General features: G+C 34.8%; 1 protein-coding gene across 4 annotated transcripts in view; it reads right to left on the bottom strand.

Annotated features, from left to right (window-relative positions):
* Positions 1-27,260, bottom strand: part of PTEN (phosphatase and tensin homolog) — a 101,928-nt gene that overhangs the window by 62,125 nt on the left and 12,543 nt on the right. For all 4 annotated transcript variants that reach the window (XM_078345970.1, XM_078345971.1, XM_078345969.1 and 1 more), the window contains exon 2: positions 10,961-11,045. In XM_078345970.1, coding sequence (XP_078202096.1) covers positions 10,961-11,045 — 85 coding nt within the window. The remainder of the gene's footprint in view (positions 1-10,960; positions 11,046-27,260) is intronic.

The following is a 27,260-nucleotide window of genomic DNA, read 5'->3' as shown; positions in this document are numbered from 1 at the left end:
CTTTGGGAGGCCGAGGCAGGTGAATCACTTGAGGCCAAGAGTTTGAGACCAGCCTAGCCAACATTGTGAAACTCCAACTCTACTAAAAATACAAAAATTAGCTGGGCATAGTATCGGACGCCTGTAATCCCAGCTACTCAGGAGGCTGAATCGGGAATCACTTGAATCCGGGGGGTAGGAGGAGGGTGCAGTGAACCGAGACTGTACTACTACACTCCAGTCTGGGGGACACAGCAAAACTCTGTCTGGGGAATAAAAAAAAAAATCCCATAACTAATATGATATTCAATGGCAAAAAATTGAAAGATTTTCTTCTAAAGTCAGAAACAAAACAGGATGCCTTCTTTCACTACTTCTATTCAACATAGTATTCAATGTATGAGAAAGCAATTAAGAATAAAAATCCGGTGGCTCACGCCTGTAATCCCAGCACTTTGGGAGGCCGAGGCAGGTGGATCACGAGGTCAAGAGCTCGAGACCACCCTGGTTAACATGGTGAAACCCCGTCTCTACTAAAAATACAAAAAATTAGCTGGGCATGGTGGCGCGTGCCTGTAATTCCAGCTACTCGGGAGGTTGAGGCAGGAGAATTGCCTGAACCCAGGAGGCGGAGGTTGCCGTGAGCCGAGATCGCGCCATTGCACTCCAGCCTGGGTAACAAGAGCGAAACTCCGTCTCAAAAAAAAAGAATAAAAATCATCTCAAATTGGAAAGGGACAAGTAAAATCTCCGTTTGCAGATGATATAATCGTACATGGAGAAAACCTCAAGAATTTCAAACACAAAAAAAAAGAATAAATTCGCGAAGGACACAAATTTAATGTGTAAAAAATTAGTTGTGTTTCTATACCCTAAGAATGAACATTTAGAAAAGGAAATTAAGAAAACAGATTTATAAGAGCATCAAAATGAATAAAATACTTAGGAATTAGTCAAGGAGGTAAAATACTTGTACACTGAAAATTACAAAACATTGCTGAAAGAAATAAAAGAATACATAAACAAATGAAAGACATCTGGTGTTCATGGGTTAAAAGACTTAATACTTTTCAGATGTCAATACTATCCAATGCAATCTACAGATTAATGCAATCCCTACAAAAATCCCAACAATGTTTATTGCAGAAATAAAAAAAAAAAAAAAAATCCAGGTGGGAGGAGGAGAGCTCAGGAAAAATAACTAATGGGTACTAAGCTTAATACCTGGGTGATGAAATAATCTGTAGAATAAACCACCATGACACAAATTTACCTATGTAACAAAACTGTACATGTACCCCTAAACTTAAAAGTTAAAAAAAAAATCCATCCTAAAACTCATAAAGGACCCTCAAGGGCCAAAGTCATCTTGAAATATAAGAAGTATGGGGTGCGGTGGCTCATACCTATAATCTTTGTACACTGAAGAGGGCAGAATGCTTGAGCTCAGGAGTTTGAGACCAGCCTGGGCAATATGGCAAAACCCCATCAACACAAGAAATACAAAAATTAGCTGAGCATGGTGGTATGGGCCTATAGTCCCAGCTACTTAGAAGATTGAGGTGGGAGGATTGCTGAACTTGAGAGGTGGAGGTTGCAGTGAACTGAGATCATGCCACTGCATTCCAGCCTGGGCAACAGAGCCAGATGGTGTTTCAAAAAAATAAATAAATAAATGGAAACACAAGTTGAAAGACATATACTTCCTGATTTCAAATTTTACTATAAAGCTACAGTACTAAAATTAGTGTTGTCCTGGCATAAAAACAAACGTACAGTCCAATAGTATGGTCAAGAGAGCCTAAAAATAAATCCTTGCATCCATTGTCAAATAATTTTCAACTAAAGTGCCAAGAATATTCAATGGGGAAAAAGACAGTCTTTTCAACAAATAATGCTGGCAAAATTAGATATTCACATGTGAAAGTGTGAAGCTAGACTCTTACCTAACATCATATACAAAAATTAACTCAAAATGGATCAAACACCTAAATGTAAAAGCTAAAACTATAAAACCCTTAGAAAAAAACATGGGAAGAAGTGTTATGGTATGAATTTGGCAATTATTTCTTGAATGTGACACCAAAGGTACAGGCAACAAAAGAAAACAGACAAGTTGGACTTTTCAAGCTAAAGAGCTCCTGCATAGCAAAGGAAATGATCAATACAGCAAAAAAGCAACCCATTCTTTATGAAAGAAAATATCTTGAAAATCAATATTCAATTGCATATTCAATAAGGGCTTAATATTCAGAGTACACAAACAACTTTTTTTTTTTTTGCAAGGGAATCTCATTCTGTCGCCCAGGCTCAAGTGCAGTGGTGCAATCTCAATCTCGGCTCACTGCAACCTGTGCCTCCTGGGTTCAAGCCATTCTCCTGCCTCAGCCTCCCAAGTAGGTGGTACTACAGGTGTGCGCTACCACCCCTGGCTAATTTTTGTATTTTTAGTAGAGATGGAGTTTCACCATACTGGCCAGGCTAGTCTCGAACTCCTGACCTTGTGATCTACCTCCTGTGGTCTCCCAAAGTGCTAAGATTACAGGCATGAGGAACCGCACCCAGCCAGAGAATACAAAGAACTTCTAAAACACAATTTAAAAATCCCAAACTACCCAATTCATAAATGGGCAAAAGGCTTGAAGAGACATCATCACTCCAAAGCTGATATAAAAATGACCAATAAGCATGTGCAAATGTTCAATATCGCTAATCATTAGGGAATTGCAAATTAAAACCACAGTGAGACTTCATACTCATTAGGATGGCTTTTATAAAAAAAAAAATGTGATGGTGAGGATGTGGCAAATTCGAAACCCTAGTGTATTGCTGGTGTTAATGAAAAATTGGGTAGCCACTTTATCAAACAGTATGGTGGTTTCTCAAAAATTTAAATGTAGAATTACCATTCAATCCAGCAATCTCACTTCAGGGTACTTATCTAAAAAAAAAAATGAAAGCAGATACTCAAACAGGGATTTATATACCCATATTCACAACAGCCAAAAGGTAGAACCCAAGTGTCCATTGATGAATAAATGGATAAACAAAATGTGATTTGCACATACAATGGAATATTATTCAGCCTTTTAAAAGGAAAGAAATGCTAACATGTGCTACAACCTTGAAGACATTACGTCAAGTGAAATAAGCCATGTAAAGTAAATTGCATGATTCCACTTATACGAGGTACCTAGAATAGTCAAATACATAGAGATGAAAGTAGAACAACGGTTACCAGGTACTAAGAGGAGGAGCAATGAGGCGTTATTATTTAATGGCTTTGGCATTTCAGTGCGGGATAATGAAAAAGTTCTAGAGACAGACAGTGGTGACAACTGTACAACAATGTAAATGTACTGAATGCTAAATGTTAATGCTACTAAATTGTATGTTTCATACATATAACACAGTTTATATATATAAAACATAGTATATATATATATATAAACATAGTGTGTGTGTATATATATATATATATATAAAAACATAAAATATATTATCACAGTAACAAAATTACGTATCTCTGACCCTATGTATCTTCGAACCTTTATTCTTGCTTCTCCTCAGATGCAACCACCCTCAACTACTCTGATTCTTTTTCCTCATATTTAATTAGGTATTTTAAAATATCATTTGTAATACTGCTTCTTATAGATTTAATAACTTATATCTTATAGATTTAATAACTACAGATTTCCTGCCACGGCAGAAGAGACTTACAAAACTAGTAGTACTCCACGCGTTTCACTTATCTTAATTCCTCTAAAATAGCAATATCACAATTTTGGGTTAAATCAACCAATGTTAACAACTGTTTCCTTTTTCTAATTTGTTCAGTTTTGTAAGAATCCATTACACATTTTTCTCCAAATATTTCAACATCCATCTATCAGTTTGATTATTTTCCCAGAACTTCTAATCTCTTGCTCCAATCAAAATTGCTAACTTTTCAGCCTGTATCACAGCTGTCATCCTGGGACTTTCTTCTTTGTTGCTGCTGAGCTGGATTCTCTGTTTACTGAAGCTCTTCTATTTCATTTCTTGGTTTAGTCCCTTGTTTTGTTGAACCACATCTTCCATTGATCTCCAAAAAAAGGTTCTTCCTGAGCACAGCTTTTCAGTCCTTGAGTTTTCCCCACTACTTTCACACTTGATTGATGGTTTAGCTAGATACAGATTTCTAGGCGGAATGAAAAACTTTGAAGGTGATGTTTCATCACCTTTTACTTTTAATTCATATGAAATCATATGAATATGCTATTCATATTCCTAATCCCTAAGTGATTCTAAAAAGTTTTCAGTTATTCTCTTTATTTCTGGTATCCTAAAACACATTTCATAATAATAATTTGCCTAGTATAGGCTTTCTTTTTTTATTGTGCTTGGCACTGTGTAAGTCTTTTCAATCTGGATGACTTCTCTCCTTTGCTTTCTCTTTATGAATCCTGTCAATTAGAGATAAGATCTCTACAATAATCCTATAGCACAGTTCAACTGATAAAATGAACATACAATGCTCTACAATACTATCTAAAGCAGTCTATACAAAAAATAATAATGTAATAACTTACATATATAGATCGAATTAATAATTCTATGAATTATACAGAATCAAAGTTACAATCTCAAAAATTCTATGAATTATACAGAATCAGAGTTACAATCTCAAAAATAGATGAGAAATGCCAATGAATAATCTGTTCATTGACAAAGACAGGTCAGACATTACACAACTCCAGCTGATTTCTGTCATGCAGAAATGTGACCCAAGTGTTGGAAGATCCTTGGAAATTTAAAAAGCAGCTAGAAATGTACTTTTTATGTAAGGTCTCAATTTTTAAATATAGGAAATGTATTTCAGTTTTAAACATGGTGTGAATCAACAGTGCTAGGTCAAATAAAGGATATTAACAAGATTAGCCCAAGAGTTGTATACAAGATAATATGGTTCCTAAGGAAATCAGCTTTGGAAACTGACAGACCTGAACTCAACCTTTAGTCTCACTACTTACAACAGGTAATGCTTGGAGAAGTTAATTTCTTTTAAACCATCTATGAAATGGGGATAGATGTGCTGTAGAGATTTAGTAAGATTATACATATAAACTGGCTATAAACAGTTATACACGTAAATAAGTATGTAAATAAATCCCCAATAAATGTCACCTATTATTAAAATACAAAAAAAAATGAATTGGTGTAGACAATATAAACACTGTCTAATCCACTAAGGAAATAAGACTAACTACAGTAGGTGGTGGCCAGGCACCGTGACACAGGCTTGTAATCCCAGCACTTTAAGAGGCCAAGGTGGGCAGAATGCCTGAGGTCAGGAGTTCAAGACTAGCCTGGCCAACATGGTGAAACCCTCTCTACTAAAAATAAAAAACTTAGCCAGGCATGGTGGCATGTGCCTGTAGTCCCAGCTACTCGGGAGGAGGAGGCAGGAGAATTGCTTGAACCTGGGAGGCAGAGGCTGCAGTGAGCCAAGATCGAGTCACTGCACTATAGCCTGGGCAACAGACTGAGACACCGTCTCAAAAAAAAAAAGTAGTAGGAGGTACCCAGTAAGAACAGGGCTTTCATTTGGGGTGATAAAATGTTTTGAAACTTGACAGAAGTGGAGGTTACACAACATTATGAAGGTAATAAATGTCATGGAATTGTACACGTTAAAATCGCTTTCTATTATGTGAATTCTGCCTCAATAAAGAAAAAAAGTGGGAAAAAGAGAGGCAATATGAAAGAAGGAATCAGAAATGCTAGAAAAAGAGGATGAAACTGATCATTCTTTCCTCTAAACAATTTTGATGCCTGCCTATAAATAATCTCTCTTTAGTTCCTTTTTTAAACTGAATAGCCAACAGTGATAACGTTAGGGCAACAAATACTTCCTTTTTATTGAAAATTAACATACAACTAAGGTTGATAAATTGAGAGATCATCAAATTTCAAGTATTTCAAAATATTATTTTGAGACTAGGCATGGAGGCTCATGCTGTAATCCCAGCACTTTGGGAAGCTAAGACAGGTAGACTGCTTGAGTTCAGGAGTTTGAGACCAGCCTGGAAAACATGATGAAACCCTGTCTCTACTAAAAATACAAAAATTAGCCAGGTGTGGTAACACACACCTGTGGTCCCAGCTACTTGAGAGGCTGAGGCAGGAAGATCACTGGAGCCCAGAAGTCGAGGTTGCAGTGAACCATGATCAAACCATGACTGCACTCTAGCCTGCGTGACAGAGCGAGACTCTGTCTCAAAAAAAAAAAAAGTTTGTGTGGGGGACAGGGTGTTCTTGAATCTGTTACACGCTGCTTATACATGGGGGGAAAACGCTCACAGTGAACAAGACAATAAATAAATCTTTTTCAAAAATCACTGTGTATCAGAAGGCTACGCTCTAAAAGCACTTCCTTATAATACAGAACTCTTGCCACCAAAAAAGAAAAAAAAGAAGGTAGAGGGAAAGGGAAAGAATAGAAAAGGAAAAGAAAAACATCATACTAGAATCTCACTCTTGGGAGATTTACAACGCATGGTGGCATATAAAGGTTCTGCAGTGAGAAAGACAGTTCACCTCTATTAAACCTCCATTCTCCAAATTTATTAGAAACAGAACAATTCTTTCTTTTTTATATTTCTTTTCTATTTTATTTATTTTATTTTTTATTCAGTCCCTGTAGAGACTGCCAATGTCAACTATATTTCCAGTCATAGAAACAGAACAATTCTTAAGCTATGTCTCTTAAACACATGAAGCATCAATTTGTTAAAAATTGCTTAGATTTATACCAGATAACATAAAGTAGATAACTCCAATATTAGCTTGAGAGATGAGATGAACATACACATTGGCGGGGTGCAGTGGCTCATGCCTATAAACACAGCATGAACTGTTGGAGGCTGAGGCAGACGGCTTGAGTGCAGGAGTTCAAGACCAGCCTGGGCAACATGGCAAAACCCTATCTCTACAAAAAACACAAAAATTAGCCAGGCCTGGTGGTGCATGCCTGTGGTCCCTATTACTCGGGAGGCTGAGGTAGGAGGATCACCTGAGCCCAGGAGGCAGAGGTTGCAGTGAACCAGGATCATGCCACCATGATCATGCCACTGCATTCCAGCCTGGGTGACAGAACAAGAACTGGTCTCAAAAAAAAAAAAATAACAACATACATGTCCTAGAATAATCAATTATCTGATTAAACACTGTTTCACATTACCAGCATGTCAGGGCAAGAGTTTAGCAGCAAGAAAGGAGGGAAAGGTAGTAAGTAGTAAGAGGAAAAGAAAAAAACTAACTTGGGAAAAGTCAGCTTCTATGAGATGTGGCTTTCTTACCCTGTCAATTCTGAATGCTATATAAGCAAAACAATTGCAATTAAGATAGTAAAAAATAGCAAAAAGAGAGTAAAAAACTACAGCGTGGTTCATTTTTCCCTCATTTTTTTTGGCTTATTTTTGACATTAATTCCCAATTGTAGGAGGTAACCTCAAAAGGTGAAGTTAAATATTTGTTTCAAAAGGACTCTGAGTACCTCAATAAAAATTTCCACATTGTCATAACAAATTATATCCCTAAAAGTTAAGCCGATCAATTTAGCTGAGTACAGTGGCTCACCCCTGTAATTCCAGCACTTTGAGAGGCCAAAGCAGGTGTATTACCCAAGGTCAGGAGTTCAAGACCAGCCTGGCCAACATAGTGAAACCCCATCTCTACTAAAAATACAAAAATTAGCTGGGCGTGGTGGCAGGCCACCTGCAATCCCAGCTGCTTAGGAGGCTGAGGCAGAAGAATCACTTGAACCCAGGAGGCAGAGGTTGCAGTGAGCCGAGATGGCACCACTGCACCCTACCCTGGGTAACAAGAGACTTCATTAAAAAAAAAAAAAAAAGTGCTGGGAGCGGTGGCTCACGCCTGTAATCCCAGCACTTTGGGAGGCTGAGGTGGGTGGATCACAAGGTCAAGAGATCAAGACCATCCTGGTCAACATGGTGAAACCCTGTCTCTACTAAAAATACAAAAAATTAGCTGGGTACGGTGGCGCTTGCCTGTAATCCCAGCTACTCAGAAGGCTGAGGCAGGAGAATTGCCTGAACCCAGGAGGCAGAGGTTGCGGTGAGCTGAGATCGCGCCATTGCACTCCAGCCTGGGTAACAAGAGCGAAACTCTGTCTCAAAAAAAAAAAAAAAGTACTGAGCAATGTACGTATGAAGGTATTTGCAATCTGCATTTAGTCAAAGCAGTGATGTAGTACAACAACAAAGTCTAATCTTTGCAGAGTATTTTCTATTTGTGGAAAAATCACAGAAAAAAATATGCAATGAGAGAGAAAAGGATAATTTCAAATATTCTTTGGACATTGTAATAGAGAGAACAAAGAAAAATCCAACTGAAAATACTTTTTTGTTAACAGAAAAATTAAAGTATAGAAAAATTTTAAAAACATTTTTCACTGTGACACTATCAACTTTGAACCAAAAAAGGAATCACCACTGATCACTAATATTCCCAATATAATATGAACCAATTAAGGAAATTAATCACTTAGGTACTGGGTACAGCCATTCTTTTGGAGACTTTAATCCTAACTGGCAAATTACTTAGGAATTATTTATTTCTATTTTTGTTGATAGAAAAAACAATACCTTTATTATCCTTTCTCTTATAAAAGAAGAGGAGGGGCCTGGGCAATAGAAGCTATCAAAGCTTTATTGGCCAGTTATCCCCCAATCAAAAAAGAATGAGACAAAAGGAAACAAGGACAGCAGAGCTATTATATTCAGCAGATAATTCTTCATGTTGACATGCTATTAATAATATCATAAGAAGTGACAAGATCTGTTGGCTGAGAGAACCACTGGCTAAATATTAATCCAGACACATAAAACATTTGTTTTTTTAGAAATAGCAGATTTGAAGAAGTCATACAGCTAGACAAAACAAACTAGATAGTGAAGCTAGATAGCATAAACCTCAGCCTTGATTACTAATTACAAACTGAATGTGTGAATCTTTTAATTCAGAGGCATAAAATAAGAGTCATCAATCAAATCGAAGGACCAAAATACTTCCCAGCAAAGTATTTTCTTGGTGAAATTATTACAATCTAAGGTCTGATAATCAGCTGTACAGGAACTTTATCAGTAACTTAAAAGATGCACAATCAGCCTCAATGACAAATGACACTCAGAAGAGACCAACATGAAAACTAGCACACCAGATTAATTTACCACAAAGATATTCCCACCATAATCAAAAAAGCTCCCCCCTACTCAGAGTACTCACTCTTTTTTGGTATGAGTACTAATCTGGCTAGGTTGAATTAGTGCTTAGTTGAATACAGAATTATAGTAATGTGAAGTAGGTCATCTTTGTGGGATATATCATCCAGGCCATAAAGAGGCCTGATAAACACTTCTGTACCATAGCAGAGAATACATGCCTGGTGACTATACTGCTCATTTCCCAGATTCTCCATCTTCCTTAATTCAAAATGTGCCTATCTTTTTCTTTTTTCTTTGGCTCATTGCTTTTTCTTTAGAAGTGTTATCACAAGTTGCATCAACCTGCTGTTCCCATCAGCTTTCAATGTTAAGCATCCTTCTACTGTGCCCTGCCTAACTATGAGATGATAAATTCATTTCCCTATTTTCAATTTCTTAAACAGTACTTCTGGCATCCCTAGGTACCAGTTTCTTTTAATAGAAACTATAAAAAACTAGGGAAATTTTTTTGTAGTTTTTGTAGGTATGAAAATTTTATTTTGGGAATATATTACAAAATTCCAAATGAACACAACTCAATACTACAAAAAATTGTAAATCTACTGTGGTTCAAAGCAAGTTGCCAAAACTTAACTACTTATAAAACTTACAGCTAGCTCATAAAAGAATTCAGGTTGTCTATACTTACACAACTATTATAAAAGGAGTCTGCATCTGCATAATACTTTATAAGTTACAAAGTGCTTTCCCATCCATTTTAACATTTAATTGTCATAACCACCAAATATTTAAATTGAAAGTCTCCAGAAAAGATACTAATGAAAGAGTGTACAGGAAATAAACTGGAATTTTAACTTTCTTTTTTTTAAGAGATGAGTTCTTGCTTGTTACCCAGGTTGGCCTCTACTTCCTCAGTTCAAGCTAAATGATCCTCTTACCTCAGCCTCCCAAGTAGCTGGGACTTCAGGAGCACACCACAATGGCTGGCTTGAAATTTTAACTTTTAAAGCCATTAAGGTTCCTACTGACAATGTACAGTTAATGTATTCACACATATATATTTTTGCTCTGAAATTATAAAGTATGTTATGACTATTTGCACATCAGACATGAATTTCTTCTTTCATAAAATATGCCATGAATTCCTAAAATTGTATATTCTACAAATAATATTTGACTGGGCCTTAAGAAACAAATTGTTCTAAATAACTGCACTTAGAAATTTATGCAAAATTATAAAACTGATTAGCCTTGGTACACCCAGCGATTCCTTTCTAGATCTCTTGTACCAAGTACTTCTTCAGGTGCTTAGTACACTTATGCACAGTGGTATATTAAAATTTGATCTACATAAAAATATACAGTATTAGTCATCTACATCTTAGTGTGAATAAATTTACCAGAATAAATCCACTCTAGGATTTTAAGCCTAATCTCCAATTATGAAATAGGACAAAAATCCCACTGTAATGGAATCCAGGCATTATACCTGGTGAGAGGCAGTTTATAGAGTCCAGGAAGTAACATCACATAAATACCTGATTATGTATAAAGTCAGTTCTTATCAAATGAACTGTATCCCAATGAAGCCCATTAGGTACAGTAAGCCAATAAGGATTATAGAGCACTACAATAATAAAATTAAGCTTACATCACAAAGTGTCTTTTTCTGTTTAGAAATCTTTTCTCATTAAAAATATAACATGAATATAAACATCAATATTTGAAATAGAAAATCAAAGCATTCTTACCTTACTACATCATCAATATTGTTCCTGTATACGCCTTCAAGTCTTTCTGCAGGAAATCCCATAGCAATAATGTTTGGATAAATATCTGAGTACTCAAGTTAAGGAAATATCTGAAATATGCAGCAATCAAACTAAAAATATACATTTTAAAACATTAGCTAGTTATGAAAAGAAAGTTTTCCCCACTACAGCTGGAGTAATAAAAGGTGGTTGATGTATTTATGTATAACCATTTATGTGTAATACTGGTAAAGATAAAAGGTAACTTCCATATTTACAGTATTCAGTTATGTGAGAAAAACAGAAACCTCATGCTTTATAAATCACAGAACTAAAGTACTTTGGGTCAAAAACCAAAAATCAAAACAAAACCCCAAAATCTGCACCTGCCTGAAAAGACAAGAGTTCAACTTCTAATGTTTCCTGGCTAAAAAAGGCAACAAACATGTTGTAGAAAAAAGTAGATACACTGAAAATCTGTAAGTCAGATTTAAGAGCTGGCTAGTCTCTAACTAGTTGTTTAATCTGCACAAGTCACTTAACCTTCCTAGACCTCAATTTCCTATTCTACATGATAATTAGGCTCAAAGAGATTAACCCTAAAAGTTTCTTCCAGCCCTTGCTATCTATACTTGGTAATACAGAACTGAGGCAGAAACTTTATTATCCTTACTTTCAATCAAACTACAGTTGATCAATGAACAAAACCAGTTTGAGCTGTGTGGGACCACTTGTATGTGGACCTTTTTCTATCTCTGCCACCCATGAGACGGCAAGTCTGACCCTTCCTCTCCTACTCCTCAGCCTACTCAAAGTGAAGGCAATGGGGATGAAGACTTTTATAATAATCCACTTCCACTTAATGCATAGTAAATATATTTTCTCATCTTCATGATTTTCTTAATTTTTTTTTTCAGTAGCTTACTTGTATTAATGAAAGTTATCAGTAAGATTTCCAGTCAATTATAGGCTAAATATTAGTAGTTAAGTTTTGGGAGAGTCAAAGTCACATGTGAATTTTCAACTGCACAGGGGGGTACGTGCCCCTACCCACTGTGGTATTCCAGGGTCAAGTGCCATGGATATTTAGCATGCCCATTATAGTCAGTTATGCCACGGACTACAGCTAGCATAAAAACAAACCTCTACACTCAAGAACCATTTATATCCAACTATAAAAATCATCAACACTCTACACTTTTATGATTCTTACCTACTCATCATGCCAACTCCATCAACCTAATCTAATGATTTTCTGACACAGACCCTTCACACCACCCAGCCAATCTGCCTAAAGTCTCCTTTTAAGACCAACTCCAATAATCTCTGCCCACTTACTTCTGGACTTATTTGTCTTCCAAATATAATTCAAAGTTGACCTAATCCAAGCCCTTTTCTAGGTCTTTTTTCTTTCTGCAGCTTTCATATTATTGAGTTTATTTCAGTAATATTTTCAATTGGATAATAATTATCAAGTTACTGAAAACTATTATTTTGATATTATAGTTTAAGAAAAGGTTATATGTGTACTATATGCTCTATCTATAAGATAACTATGTGCTGAGTGGAGAGATCTACAGAGTATTTTAAGGACAAAAACCTGTCCAATAGAGTATACAGGGTATATCTTTTGCACAGGGATGAGAATAAGAATGTTAACACATATATTTGCTTGAATGTCAACATCCTCAATACACATACACACAAATGAGTGACAAATGAGAAACTAATAAAAACAGTTGCTTCACAGAGAAAGGGAAGAAAAGGGGAAAAGCATAGCAAGAACAGGTGGCAGCAGGACTCCTGTGTATATCTTTATATATTTTTGATCTTAGAATCATATAAAGAAAAAAAAAGACTTTTAATCTCATAAATTGAACAGTGTTAGAAACAAAACTGATTAAAAGTCAAATTGACACCCAGGAGAATGAGAAAGGTTTTGTTACAAAGGCTATTTGGATACTGCACTTCTTGGTAAGAAGTATTCTAAGAAAAAAAACAACTAGAAGCTATAAACTTCTTTTGGTAGTTTTACTGATTCTAGTAGTACCATTATTGATATCCTCAAACTTTTCTTTTCTCTTCTTTTAAAGAGAGACCGGGTCTCATGATGTGGCACAGGCTGGTCTCAAACTCCTGGGCTGAAGTGATCCTCCCACCTCAGCCTCCCAAAGTGTTGGGGTTACATGCATGAGTCATACACCCAGCCTCTTCAAACTATTTTTCTTTTCTTTTTTCCCTGAGACAGAGTCTCACTTTGCCATTCAGGCTGGAGTGTGATGCCATAATCATGGCTCACTAGAGCCTTGACTTCCTGGGCTCAGGTGATCCTATCACCTCAGCCTCCTGAGTAGCTGGGACTATAGGGAAATGCCACCACATGCAGCTAAATTTTTGTAAATACAAGGTTTCATCATGTTTCCCAGGTTGGTCTTGAACTCCTGAGCTCAAGCAATCCACCTGCCTCAAACTTCCAAAGTGCTGGGATTACAGGCATGAGCCACCACAGCAGGACTATTTTCTTTATATTGTAGAACTAAGCAATGAAGTTATGCTAATGACTTTAAGGTTCATAATTATAAGTGTAACAGAGATAATACCGTAAAATCAAGAAATCATGTAGAAACTAAAAATAGTAGTATGAATTCATGTTTGTAAAAATCTTTTCTAGGCCTTTTCTCTGAAATGACTTATAAGCAACATCACTCTAGCAGTAATAAACATTCCAAGAATGCAGATTTTCGTCTCTAATATCATAATAAACTAAAAGGAATCAAACTTCTTGGAAAAAAGAGTTAATGACAGGTTTGGAGTAGGGAAGGTACAGGTGAGCCTGGGATATCTTTTCATGCCAAGAGAACAAGGAAGGCTTATGGAGACTAATGGCCTATATCAAATGGGCAAAGGAGCTGGCATAAAGGTCCAAATGACCAGCTGTGATAATCTTAGCATCAAAGAAAACATAAATGGTAGTATATTAAAACATCCTGAATTAATAAAGAAACTCAAAAAGAAAAAAGTTAAGGCCAGGCATTGTGGGTCATGTCTGTAATCCTAGCACTTTGGGAGGCTGAGGTGGGTGAATTTCTTCAGCCCAGGAGTTTGAGACCAGGCTGGGCAATATGGCAATCCCCACCTCTACGAAAAGTACTAAAACATTGGCTGGGCGTAGAGACGTACACCTGTAGTCCCAGGCTGAGGTGGGAGAATCACTTGAACCCAGGAAGACTGAGGCTGCAATGTACCATCACTGCACCACTGCACTCCAGCCTGGGCAACAGAGTGAGACCCCATCTCAAAAAGAAAAAAAAGAGTTAAAACAACTAAAAATGCCCTTTTTATTTATCACCTTTTGAGGTGGTTAATGGAATAGTTCTTCACATTGAAAAATGTTAAAAGAAAGATTTAAGTATTTATTTTGTCTTTTCTATGGAGACTGTATTTAAGGACAATAAAGTCGTCCCATTTCATAAGTTCTCTCTTACCAAAAAACATCGATTAATACATGTAAAAGAACAGAATTTAAAATCATATTCTGCAAACCCTAATGAAATTACTGATATACTCAAAGATGAACAAATGGTGTCAAACCAACAGGTGAGTGGTTGATGAGAAAATGAACTTTTGTACAGAGCCAAAATACTACTAACCAAAATACTTTCTAATGCAAAGAGATAAATATAATTCAACAATGGGGAGAAAAGACTGTCGCTGTCCAATTTCAGTGGCCAATCTCCTCATCATGAGTCAAGTAAAGATCATGTAACTTCTGATATACAATATAAAGTACACAGCATCATCTATGATAGTTAAAGATCTTCAACTCAAATCCACCAAGGATGCAGATATAAATTTTAATTTGTTAGAAATACATAAAATGGAACAATCTAAATGACATTATGAGACAGTAAACTGGACAAACTCGGAAAGTCTGTAGAACATAACCTAGTCTTTCTCCAACAAGCCAGTATCTTTAAGAAAAAAAAAAGATGGGGGTAGGGGGAAAGTGGGAAGATGGGTTGCCACCCTTGATTTTTAAAGATATAAGGTTCCTAACAGCCAATTTCATAGGCGCAATGCTGGCCTGGATACTGTTTCAGCCAAACCAGCCATAAAGGACATTTTTGACTACCTGGAAAAATTTTAATGTGATTTGGGCATTATATAAAATGAAAACTTACTGAAATGGAAAAGTAGATGTAAATGACTAAAAACGGCAGGTTTCAAAACAATGTATAATGTAATACCATTTAGACAAAGTGTATATATATATATATATCTCAATACAGACATATATCGACAAAAGATTATAAAGTACTAAAAGTAATAATATGTAGGTGGTGAGGCATATTTTTTCTCATATTTGCTTGTTTTGTATTTTCTATTTTTGCCACAATGTACCTGCAGTTTCTATGACAAATTTTTTAAAATTAGATGCTTTATAATTACCTGAGTCTATTTATCAATTACCATGGCAAAATGTGGTCTTGCCATATATGACTTGGAAGAAGCTCTATATGCATTTTTACAATGCAAATTTCTACCCAAAAATTACACTGATAAAAGCATCTAAGACTTCAATAACATTTACTATGTCCCAAGAACACTTTTTGTCTCTTTAGGAACATATAAATTCATTTTCAGCCTCAAAGTGTTTTTATTATAAAGACTCTAAAAGAAAACTATTAGGATTATCATTTTGACATAACAAATATTTGCTGTCATCTACTATTCTCACATAAGAAAGCTGTCCCATCTCTTAGTCAATATCTGACATTTTTTTAAAAATTAAGAGAAAGAAATTAAAAAAATAAAAAAGTAAGAAAGCAGCCTCACCTAAAAATGTAGCTGTTGATCAATTATCAAAATGTATTAGGATATTATACCCATTCATTTAAAAAAAAAGAGAGAGAGAGAACAGAGGCCTAAATCAGTAGTTCTTGAAACTGAATAATCTTAACTCTACCTTACAAGACCAATGTAAGACATCAGAAAAAATGAGGCACCAGAAGCAGCAGTGGGGAACCCAAAGTGGTTACAGTTACCAATACTCTGGAATTCCTATTCAAAATTATAAATATATTTTGGTCAAAAAATATAAATTCAAACCATCTATATATTTTTTGAACAATGCAATATTTTATTAAAAGAAATTATAATTACCACTAACAACCTTACCTAACCTAAAGCATTAATTTCAGTGAGAATACTATTAAGATTTTTATCCTTACATTAATGTATAGAAGTACAAAGCCCCTCCCTTGAAATGTGATCATTCTAACCAGGACTAAATTCGAATTTATCCTTGCACTATAAATACTAATTGACAATTAGTATTTAATACAAGCTTGGGAGAACTTCAGGCTGATGTCTATTTTCTGCTGCGATATAGTACCACAAAGGGGGTAATTTATAAAGAAAAGAAGTTTATTTTGCTCACAGTTTTAGAAGCTGAGAAGTCTGAGATCAAGGGGCTGCATCTGATGAGGGTCTTCTGGAATGCATCAAAACATGGTAGTAGGCATCACACAGCAAATGAGGGCATGAGCACATGATAGAGAAAAAGGAGGCCAAACTCCAGAGATAACTAACTCGAACCTGCAATAATGGCATTAATCCATTAATGAAGGCAGAGCCCTTATAACATAATCACTTCTGAAAGGTTCCATCTCTTAATAATGCCACATGGCAATGAAATTTCAACATGAGTTTTAAAAGGGAACATCCAAACCATAGCATCCTGTCCCTGGGCCCCAAAACTCATGTCCTCCTCACCTACAACATACATTCATTTCATCTCAATAGACCCTGGGAAGTCCGACCCCCAAGGCTTTGCTGGACTGAGGCCATGCAGCTTTCACAAGAGTCTCAAGCCTGAAATTCTCCCAGGCTGGCAATGAATACTGGTAGCTGTAGTTCTGAAGTCTTGGTGCTGGGCCTGCTGCTATGGTTCCATTCAGCAATGCCCTAGTAGGGACTCTCTATAGTGACTCCCAATTTCTATTCTGCAGAGGCTCCAACCCTGTGACAAGTCTCTCCCAGACTATCCCCAACATCCTTTGAAATCCTGGTGGTGGTAGCAATGTCTCCCACAGCTCTTTCATCCAGTGAGGCTGCAGGATTAGCACCATACGGAAACTGTCAAGACTTAACCATTTGAGTACTCAGCAGTTGCCTAAGCCACACCTGGGCCCCTTTGAACCAGAGCTAGGACAGCCAAGGCCCATTGGGCTGAAATATGGGGAGCTGAGGTAGCCCTGGGCAGCAAGCTTGTGAAGGACTATCTGTGCCTACTCTGCCTCCTCACAAACCATTCTGCCCTCCTAGATATCTGGGCCTGTGATGGGACAGACAGTCTCAAAGGATCTCCAAAATGCCTTTGGGGTCTTTCTCCATTGTCTTGATAAACAGCACCTAGCTTCTTCTAGGCACATTAATCTCTTTAGCAAATGGTTCCTGGGCCACACCATTGGCTCTCCTATACATACCTCTCCTATAGGTACCTCTCCTATACGTACCTCTCCTATACGTACCTTTGCTCTCCTATACGTACCTTTTTTTCTTTATTATGACCAGGCTACAAATTTTCCAAGTATTTCCATTCTGTCTCTCTTTTAATTATGAATTGTCTTTAAGTCATTCCCTTCCCCCCAGCTTAGTTTAAGCAGTTGAAAGTAGCCTCCGGTAGCCTGAATGCTTTGCTGCTTAGTTATTTCTTCTGCCAGAAATCTCAGTTCATAACTCTTAAGTTCTGCATTCCATAAAGTTCTAGGATATCAACATAATCTTGCCGAGTTCTTTACAACTATATAACAAGGATGGCCTTTACTCGTTTCCAATATCCTGTGCTTCATTTCGGGTATCTCATGAGAATGACCTTTACCACTTAAATTTCTACTAACATTCTGATTATGAACACTTAAATTATCTCTAAGAAGTTCCAGACTTTCCCTATAGCTCTCTTCTTCTGAATCCTCATCAGAATTGTCATTAATACTCTATTCACAGTAATCCAGGCTTTTTCTAGGCTGTTTGTCTAAATTCTTCCATTCTTCACAGGACCCAAGACATTTCCACATTTTCAGGTATTTGTTATAGCAACAATTGCACTCTTGGTACCACTTTACTTATTAAGTTTTATGTTGCTTTACTAGAATACCCCAAAAACAGGTAGTTTATAATGAATAGAAAATGTATTTGGCTCACAGTTCTGGAAGCTGGGAAGTCCAAGAACAAGGTATCAGCATCTGGTGAGAATCTGTGTGCTGAGTTATCCCATGGCAGAAGGTAGAAGGCAAGGAAGCATGTGAGAGGAGGCGGCCAAACTCACAAGATCACTAATCCACTACCATGCAAACAGCATTAATCCATTAATAAGAATAGAGACTCCGTGATCTAATCACGTCTTAAAGGTCCCATCTCTTAATACCATCACAATGGCAATTAAATTTCAACATGAGTTTTATAAGAGACATTGAAAGCATAGTAGCAAAGGCTGCAAAGGATTTAACTTATTTCAGACAAGTCTATAACTATACATAAATGGGTGTTACCTATTCATTAAAGTAAACCCAGCTGGCCCCCTCCTTCATTCACATAATCATTCAAACATATATTGAACGTTTTGTACAAGGGGCACTGAGAACATAAGGCTAAGTAAGTAAAGACCACTATCCTCAAGGCTTTCCTATTCTATTAAGGAAGAGAGACACAAGCCTATAATTGTATCAAAGACCTTATTACATAAAAATAAGATATCTTAAGAGTTAAAGAGGGAAGGATTAATTCTGCGGAGACACAGGTAAAGCTTCATCAAGTCGGTAATATATAAGATAATCAATTAAGTCAGAAACCAGTAGACAGAGGAAGAAACAAGAGCAGTTAGAACATTCCAAGCAACGGCTAGAGTAGACATTAAAATACATAAAATATTCAGCGAAAAGCAAGCAATCCAGTGAAGCTTACACACAAAGCAACGTGAAGAGGACAGGTGCTGACAGAAGATAAAGTCCAGCTTTAAGGATGCCTTGGCAGCAAATTCGATTTAATCAGACAGATAAGGAGTCAAAGACTAGGATCCACATGGAAGCCTTTGCAGAGCAACAAGTCTTGTTCACACCCTATTTATTCCTTTAAATTAACTCTAGGAATTCAATCTTTTTAAAGTTTCATTTTCTTCAGATTCTCACCTTCCTTAAAGTTTGAGATTTTTCCCAAGATGTTGGTATCCATAATAAGTTAGAAAGATGTAGACAACTAGTACCTGTTAAGTATCATGTACCAGACAGTAAGCCAAATATATTCTCATTTAATCCTAACACTCCTAAATAGAGGTATTACCATTTCATAAATGAAGAAATTGAGAGTCAAAAAGACTGAGTAATTTGCCCAAGTTACTAAGTAGTAAGTTATACTTTAAATCCAGATTTTACACAAAGCACCAAAGCCCAAGGTTTTTACACCATAATGCCCAACAAGAGGAGATTAACATTTTTCTATTTCCAAATAAAAATATAAAACTTTCAAAGGAAACAGGTTCAAATAAAAGTGATTTACTAACTTGTAATTACATTTACTAATAAAATGTTAAAACTGAAAAAATTCCAAACGACAATATGAAAATCTACTGACATTTCCAAAAGTGATGCCAGCAACTACCTAAACAAGCACTAAATCTTGAGGGAATATTTCTTAAGCCACAAATTACACAAATAAACAAAATCTTTCTAATATACATTTATACTTCTCCGTATGCTATAAAATTTAAGACATACTTTTAGGAAACCTAACCATAAGAACTGAGGAATACATATACATATAATGATTGCTGATAGAAAACAGCTGTAACTTAACTTGAAATGTTCTGAATAAGAAGTTGAGTGTTTAATATGAAATTTACATTTAATGACATAAGTATTAAGCATAAAGATTTACGAAAACCAGGTAACTAGAGGAAGATGAGTATTTCTGGCATCTAGAGATCTACTTGCAGGCAGTATGGCATAATGGTTAATAACATATGCTCTAAAACTAAGTTGCTGGAACTTGAACGCCAGCTTCAAGTTACACTTATTGTGTAACCTTAGGCAAATACATACTCTTTCTGTGCCTGCTTCCTAAATAGAATGGGGCTAATAAAGGTACCTATCATACGGTTGTTATTAGGATTAAATGAGCTAATATATGAGCAATGCTTAAAACACAGTGATAGCTGTCTCTCAACTGAACAAATGGTAATCCTATACAAGCTCACTGTAACTACTTTTTTCTTTCAATGACAGTGACTTACGGAATAACCAAATTTTTCTAAAGAACATCAAAGCCTAACAAAAAGTTTTACTCTTTGAAGTCCTTACTGTATCAATTTGCCTTTAAGTATTTATTATAATTTAAGAACATATATAAAATACAATCCCAAAAGAAAAAAATAGTATCTCTGAGTTTTAGATATGGGAACGTGAAATTTTCATTTTTTTTTTGGCTTATGTGTATTTTCTAATATTTCTATAATAATGCTAGCATAGGTACATATGCTTTATGATGAATGTCTTTTTATTTTATCAAATATAAATTTATAGTTAGCTATTATTCCTGAGTTCATAAACTAATGCTTAGTTTTAAAATACAGCTTATGAATTCTATTTTTTTTTTTTGTTTGAGACAGAGGTTTGCTCTTGTTGTCCAGACCGGAGTGCAGTGGCGCAATCTTGGCTAACCGCAACCTCCGCCTCCCAGGTTAAAGTGATTCTCCTGCCTCAGCCTCCCAAGTAGCAGGGATTACAGGCATGTGCCACCATGCCTAATTTTGTATTTTTAGTAGAGAAGGGGTTTCTCCATGGTGGTCACACTGGTCTCAAACTGCTGACCTAAGGTGATCCACCTCTTTAGCCTCCCAAAGTGCCGGGATTACAGGCATGAACCACACTGCGCCCGGCCAACTTGTACTATTTTAAAAGTGAACTTGGCCAATACAGGAAATGCAAAAGATAAAAGAAATTAATACAAATCTAGTACTCAATGGTAGTATCTATTAAGCTTCTTAGATTTATATTTCTTTGTAATTTTTAATGGTAATAAAAATTTTGGTTATATAGTGATAACTGTATTGTAAATATAATATAATAACATAAATATTTTCTCCTGTATGAAACTTATAATTTTAAATGACAACACATTATTATATTGATGGGTACATCATGGCTTCATGAATCATTTCAGTACTGTTGGATATTTAGTTCACAATTTTTAGGTATTATGACTAATACTGCAACAAACACATCTATGTTTATGTCTTTTTAATGTTAGTGGTCATTTACTTAGCAAGCAGGCTACCTGTGTTCAAATCCCAGTTCTAATACTTTGGCCATGGGCAAGTTACTTAACCTCTCTAAACATCACTTTCCACATCTTTAAATAAGAGTAATTCTAGTATGAACTACATAGGGTTATTGTGAGGATTAAATGAGTCCAATGTATATAAAGCACATAACAAGCACTCAATAAATACCAGCGATAAAATATCTCCTGAATTAAAAAAAAAAATCTTTTCTCATATCAGTGACTACTGTACATACAGTAAGGTAAAAGAAATGCATACATGGTAGTAGCTCTCTTGCCTAAATTAGATTAGCAAGCTCCAAGAGATTTCAGATATATTAGACAGCTTCCCCCTACCTTTGGGTAAACATGTTAAATTTGTTTTAATTGAGGTATAATTCAAATAAAGCAAAATACACAGATCTTAAGTGGTTAGTTTGATGTTTTGCATATACATTTGGACAGTCTTGAAATAGGTGTTACAACAACCCTTTTTTACCAAAGAATATCATCCCAAAGAAAAATGTAATTAATAGTAATTAAGTTCTAAAGTCTGTTCACATAAATCCATTTAATCTATAACTAAATTGTATTTTGAAATAATGTGGCTATTTTGCCAGCTAAGCATATTTTTATTTCCTTTTCCAGGCATCCAATCATGACTTGAAACACCAGAAATAAGTTCCAAGTTACATCTAATTAACAAAATATCTTTTCTTGAACATCTGAGTTGAGATCTAAATAATATATCTATCTTATCTCAAATCTGTACTTGCACCTAAATTAATGGGGTATATGCTAGAAATTTAACTACAATTTTCAAATAACTAAAAATAGTTAATTTTCAGTAACTAAAAATAGTTCCCTAATCCCTATTTCATAAGACTGTGTTCCTGACACATACACTATATCTTATTTTAACTATGATGGTTTACTGAAAGTAAAGCCATTGTAAAAATTTTCTTTGTAGGGCTTAATATATAGGTATGCTTATCCCTAAACAATTATCCCTAACAAAAATACAGTGTTACAAACCAATAACTACTTCTCTGCCATAACTATTTTAAGAATTATTTCAACAGATCACAGATATTTTTTAAATAACTAAAAGTTGCAGTAACAATATGAAGCTATAACATATACATGAAACATGAATTATAAAATAGAAAGTGATAATACAGTTTCAGAGAGGTAATGAACAAAAAGCATCAAAAGCAAATCTGAAGTTGCCTGGCTCATAAAACACTGAACTAAACCAGTAGCTGGGATAAAAATATTAATAAAGTCCGATTAAGAAAAGAAAGGTAACAGGAATGGAAGGTAAGTTAGCAGACAACAGGACTTTACCATTTAGTTTTCTTTAGTAGGAATTTCTGGAGCTTTTTCCCTGATTTCCCATCAGTGCTTTCAAATAACACACAGTTTAGGTTCTTGTGACCAAAAAAGAAATTCAGCCACTGATTCATAAGTAGCATCACATTTACATTTCTTTTCAAAATTTTAAATTTAAACAAGTATTTTTCAGTTATGTTACAGTTAAATCCATACAATCAACTTTTCTAATGAAATTATGCTTTAGGCTGGGCATGGTGGCTCACACCTGTAATCCCAGCACTTTGGGAGGCCGAGGCAGGTGGATCATGAGGTCAAGAGATAGAGACCATCCTGGTCAACATGGTGAAACCCCGTCTCTACTAAAAAAAATACAAAAATTAGCTGGGCATGGTGGTGCATGCCCATAGTCCCAGCTACTCGGGAGGCTGAGGCAGGAGAATTGCTTGAACCCAGAAGGCGGAGGAGGTTGCGGTGAGCCAAGATTGTGCCATTGCACTCCAGTCTGGGTAACAAGAGCAAAACTCCGTTTCAAAAAAAAAAAAAGAGAAATTATGCTTTAAATACAAATCTCATGAACTTCTATGACTTTCTCATTAATGGAAGATTTTACATTTCTTACTAGATTTTTCTTTCCTATTGATAAGCTATGTTGAATGTTAACGATGGGCTCTGGTTTCTTTTTTTTTAAAATTGCATTTTAGGTTTTGGGGAACAGGCTCTGGTTTCTAAATTGAAGATTCATATTGAGCAGAACGCAGAAAGAGCAGTCCCTTGAATTTTCCAGTTGAAAAAGTGCCAACTTTTCATTATTTAACAATTTGTCCCAATAAATAAAACAGATAATCATTCCTGTACAGATCAAATTAATGCAGCCTAAAATCTTATTTTCTAAAGAGAAAAAGGTGAATACGTAACAAAGGTTGAACTACAAATGGTATGAGGAAGAGTGCTCAAAAAATGAGGTTTTAAGAATAAAGAAGGAATAGTCAGAAATAATACAGGAACATTTAAATATTTACTAGGTCCACTTAAATATCTAACAGGTCCTATGCTAAGAACTTAATAAATATCGTCATTTAATATAGAAGACCAAGGTTCTACTTCCAGCTGTGCAATCTAAAGCCTATAACCTCAGGTAAATCACTCAATCTCTGGGCTGCCTATATTTTTGTTTCGTTCTTCTGTAAAATACTACAACTACTTGCTGTAACTTCTTCACTAATTGTTTCAAGGACCAAATGGGATACATGAAAATATCTATAAAATTGCAAAGGGCTCTATAATTGTAAATAAGGGGCTATTACTAGATAGTACATGAGTTCTGTTATTTAAATGTAGTTTAATTGTCTCATTACAAGGCAATTCAATATGGTATCTTTATAAATAAACTGTAAAAGAAGGAATTCTGGTGAATTAAATTGACTTTAGCATAAATTTCAGTTTCCTTCTAACACCTTCTAGTTAATCTGCTGTCAGTGCCAAACCAGAAAGGAAGACTGCCTGACAAATCTATGAACTCTACTGAACTTTTCTACTTCTCCAAACAACCTAACCTCACAATTGTCATGTTTTTGTACTATATGAACTTGTCATGAGTAAGAAGTTTGCACATATTTTTGCTTTGAAATAGAAGTTTAGATACCTTACTAAATGGAAACATCACACTTTTCAAAAGTAACATCAAGACTTGCTAGTAATTCTTCTCTTTGTTAACAATACTACAAATCTGTTCATTTGGCAACAAATCTGCAACTTGTAAAAAAGAACTAAAATACTGTTAAACCCCTTAATCCAGTAATCCCACTCTAGCAATATATTCTAATAAACTAAAAAAAAGTAAACTATATAAAGATATTTACAACCATACTGTTTATAAAAGAAAAAAATGAAAATAACCCTAACAGTACAGCAAAAAAACCACAGTAGTTAGTCTCACGTGATTAAGTATTACCTCTATAGCGTTAAAAATAAGTACCTACTGATAAATAAAAAGTGTATTTGTGGAAAAAAAAAAAGGATCAGAGAACAGCATGAAAACACTGATTACAACTTTGTAATAATGTGCATATAACAAACAGGGAAAGATAATTTCCAGTGACAAACATCTAAAACAGAATTAACTTTTTTCCAAACTGAACTCATTAAACTTAAGAACCATTTTTAAAGAAGACTGTTCTAATAATATAAATATCTAAAATATTAAATGACTTCTATTAAATATTAAATGATTTATCCAAACCAAATACATGAAAATTACACTCGGTTTTACAATTTAATTTTTAAGAGAACAATCAAGGTGCTCTGAACCTCAATTATTTAAAGTTAAGCAGATTAGAACCTCAGAAAGATATCAAGTCACTGATAATGTTAGTAATACTCGTATACCAATTACCTTCTTCCCGGGTCTCTGGATGAATATGGTTTCCTGTTCCAGAACTCTGCTGCTGTTAAAATACACATACATACACACACACACACACACCCCCTCTCTCTACAGTTCTGCTCTTGCTAAAAACATGTCAGACTGACCACTAATGATGAATCAAACAAAATACAGATATAACTTACATATCAGCTTTCAAAAATATTAGTTCCATGACATGTGTCAGACATATTTGGTAACAGCATTATATACTTTAACTAAGCCAAATGCTACTAATTTTCTACAGCAAAATCACAAAAATAAAGCATATGAAAGACTGTAAGAAGTTAAAATTGTAATGCTGACCCAAAATTACCATAAAGTTCCTGAGAGTATCTTTAATACTCTAATCTTTACATTCAATGTTAGATTTATAAGTTGCTTCTGTAATATCATTCTGCTTATAAAAGCTATGCTTTTATCATTTATTTTGCCACAAGTGATTAACCTAAAAAAGGTTTTGGCTACTCTGTAATTATGCAGAAAGACATAAGGACACTAATTTTTACAGCAAAAAAGATATTCACACAGGTAAGGTGCAGCAGATGTCAAGAGATATCAGTAGTCTGAGAACAAAGATCTAGTAACATTTAATGCATATTCTCTCAAAATTAGCTGCATTTTGAAAAAATAAGATTCCAAAATTTCCACATTCATTAATTATGCAGACCTAACCATGAACTAAGTCACCAATATTCGAAACCTACTACACGTAAGGTACTCAGAAAATGAAGTTCTAATACAAATGTATCTCCGGCAAGGAGGTTTTCTTTTTCCAGTAAGCCAACTGCAAAACATTTATCTTTGCTAATAACAATCAAAATTTACCTTTCAAAGCCCTCTGAATTTGAATATTTAAAAGACAACAGCTCCAAACAAGTGTGTGCTAGAATGCATCATTTTATATTTTGCTTTAATGTAATAAAATCAAGTCTCTTTATTTCTATACTGCAACCCAGGAAATTGGTTGGAAATGAGTTACTTTTTTTCCAACTGTCAAAAAACAGCTTTGCTAAGAGCTGCATAATTTTAGTCTGGAGAAAAACATAAACTATAAATGCATGTGAATTTTTAAATATGAAAGCAAACATACTGTCATTCATTACTATATTAGTAAGAATCACAGAAGATTGTTCTAATGATTCCTATTCCTACTAAAGGTTATTTTAACTATATCAACTTTATAATCATACTTTTGACAATTCATAAGTAGTGAATAATCAAAAAATCTAAAATTACATAAACTACTAGTCAAAATCATAATTTAAATTTTAATAATATGTAATTTTAAAATATATTAACAGATTCAAGAGTAAGTCTGCATTGTTTGATTTGAATAGATAACACCCTTAGTTTTAATAAGCTACCTATAAATGCTTGTTATTGAAGGGATATCATTTTATTATGAATCCAATTATTGTAACAGGGTAAAAAGTACAATTATTATGATTAGCTGTAGAATTTTCCTATTTAAAGGACATACAAAAAACAGAAAATATTTACACTGAAACTTAAAAGAAAAAACTAATTTAGTAAACAGTTTCAACCAGTAAATAAACTTAAAACATGTACATTTAATACATGGGAAGATAAAAGTACCAATAGTTAGATGGGAGGGATAGGAATAAAAACAAGGGACAGAAACACATAACACATCTCATATCCTTTAAATACTATTAAGTAAATAGAATAAGTAATGACTTTTAAACTTTTAATACTCGGGTAAAAATCTCATCTATATATGTGCCTCATTTAATGTAAGAGATACAATTTATGTATACATATGTCTACCCAAAAAGGCCCAAAAGGTATTTTTGTCATGCCCTACAATTCAGTTCTCACCAAAGTCTACAAACTGATTCTAGTAAACCAATCTACTTTCCTCACAGACATTAATCTAAAAATTGGCAAGATGTTTCTTGTAAAAAAAAAAAAAAAAATACATATATATATGCCACAAAGTTGCATTTGAAAATGTAAATATTTGAAATCGTATCTAAACTTAAATATTCTTTGTTATGTTCATTTTGCGTAACAAATTTCTCAAGAAAATGTTAACATAATAAATAAAACAAGGTAGATTAAAATCAATCAGATTCTATATTAAGCCATATATGCAATTTTAAAGACACAATTTGGTAAGACCAAATTCTTGTGGGTGAAAGTTAAAGAAACAACTTCTATAGTGGCTTAAAATGCAAGAGCAAAATTTTAAATGGGGAAGCT

This window comes from Callithrix jacchus, chromosome 12 (assembly GCF_049354715.1).
Source record: "Callithrix jacchus isolate 240 chromosome 12, calJac240_pri, whole genome shotgun sequence".
NCBI lineage: Eukaryota > Metazoa > Chordata > Mammalia > Primates > Cebidae > Callithrix > Callithrix jacchus.
This window is presented reverse-complemented; position numbering and strand designations above follow the sequence as displayed.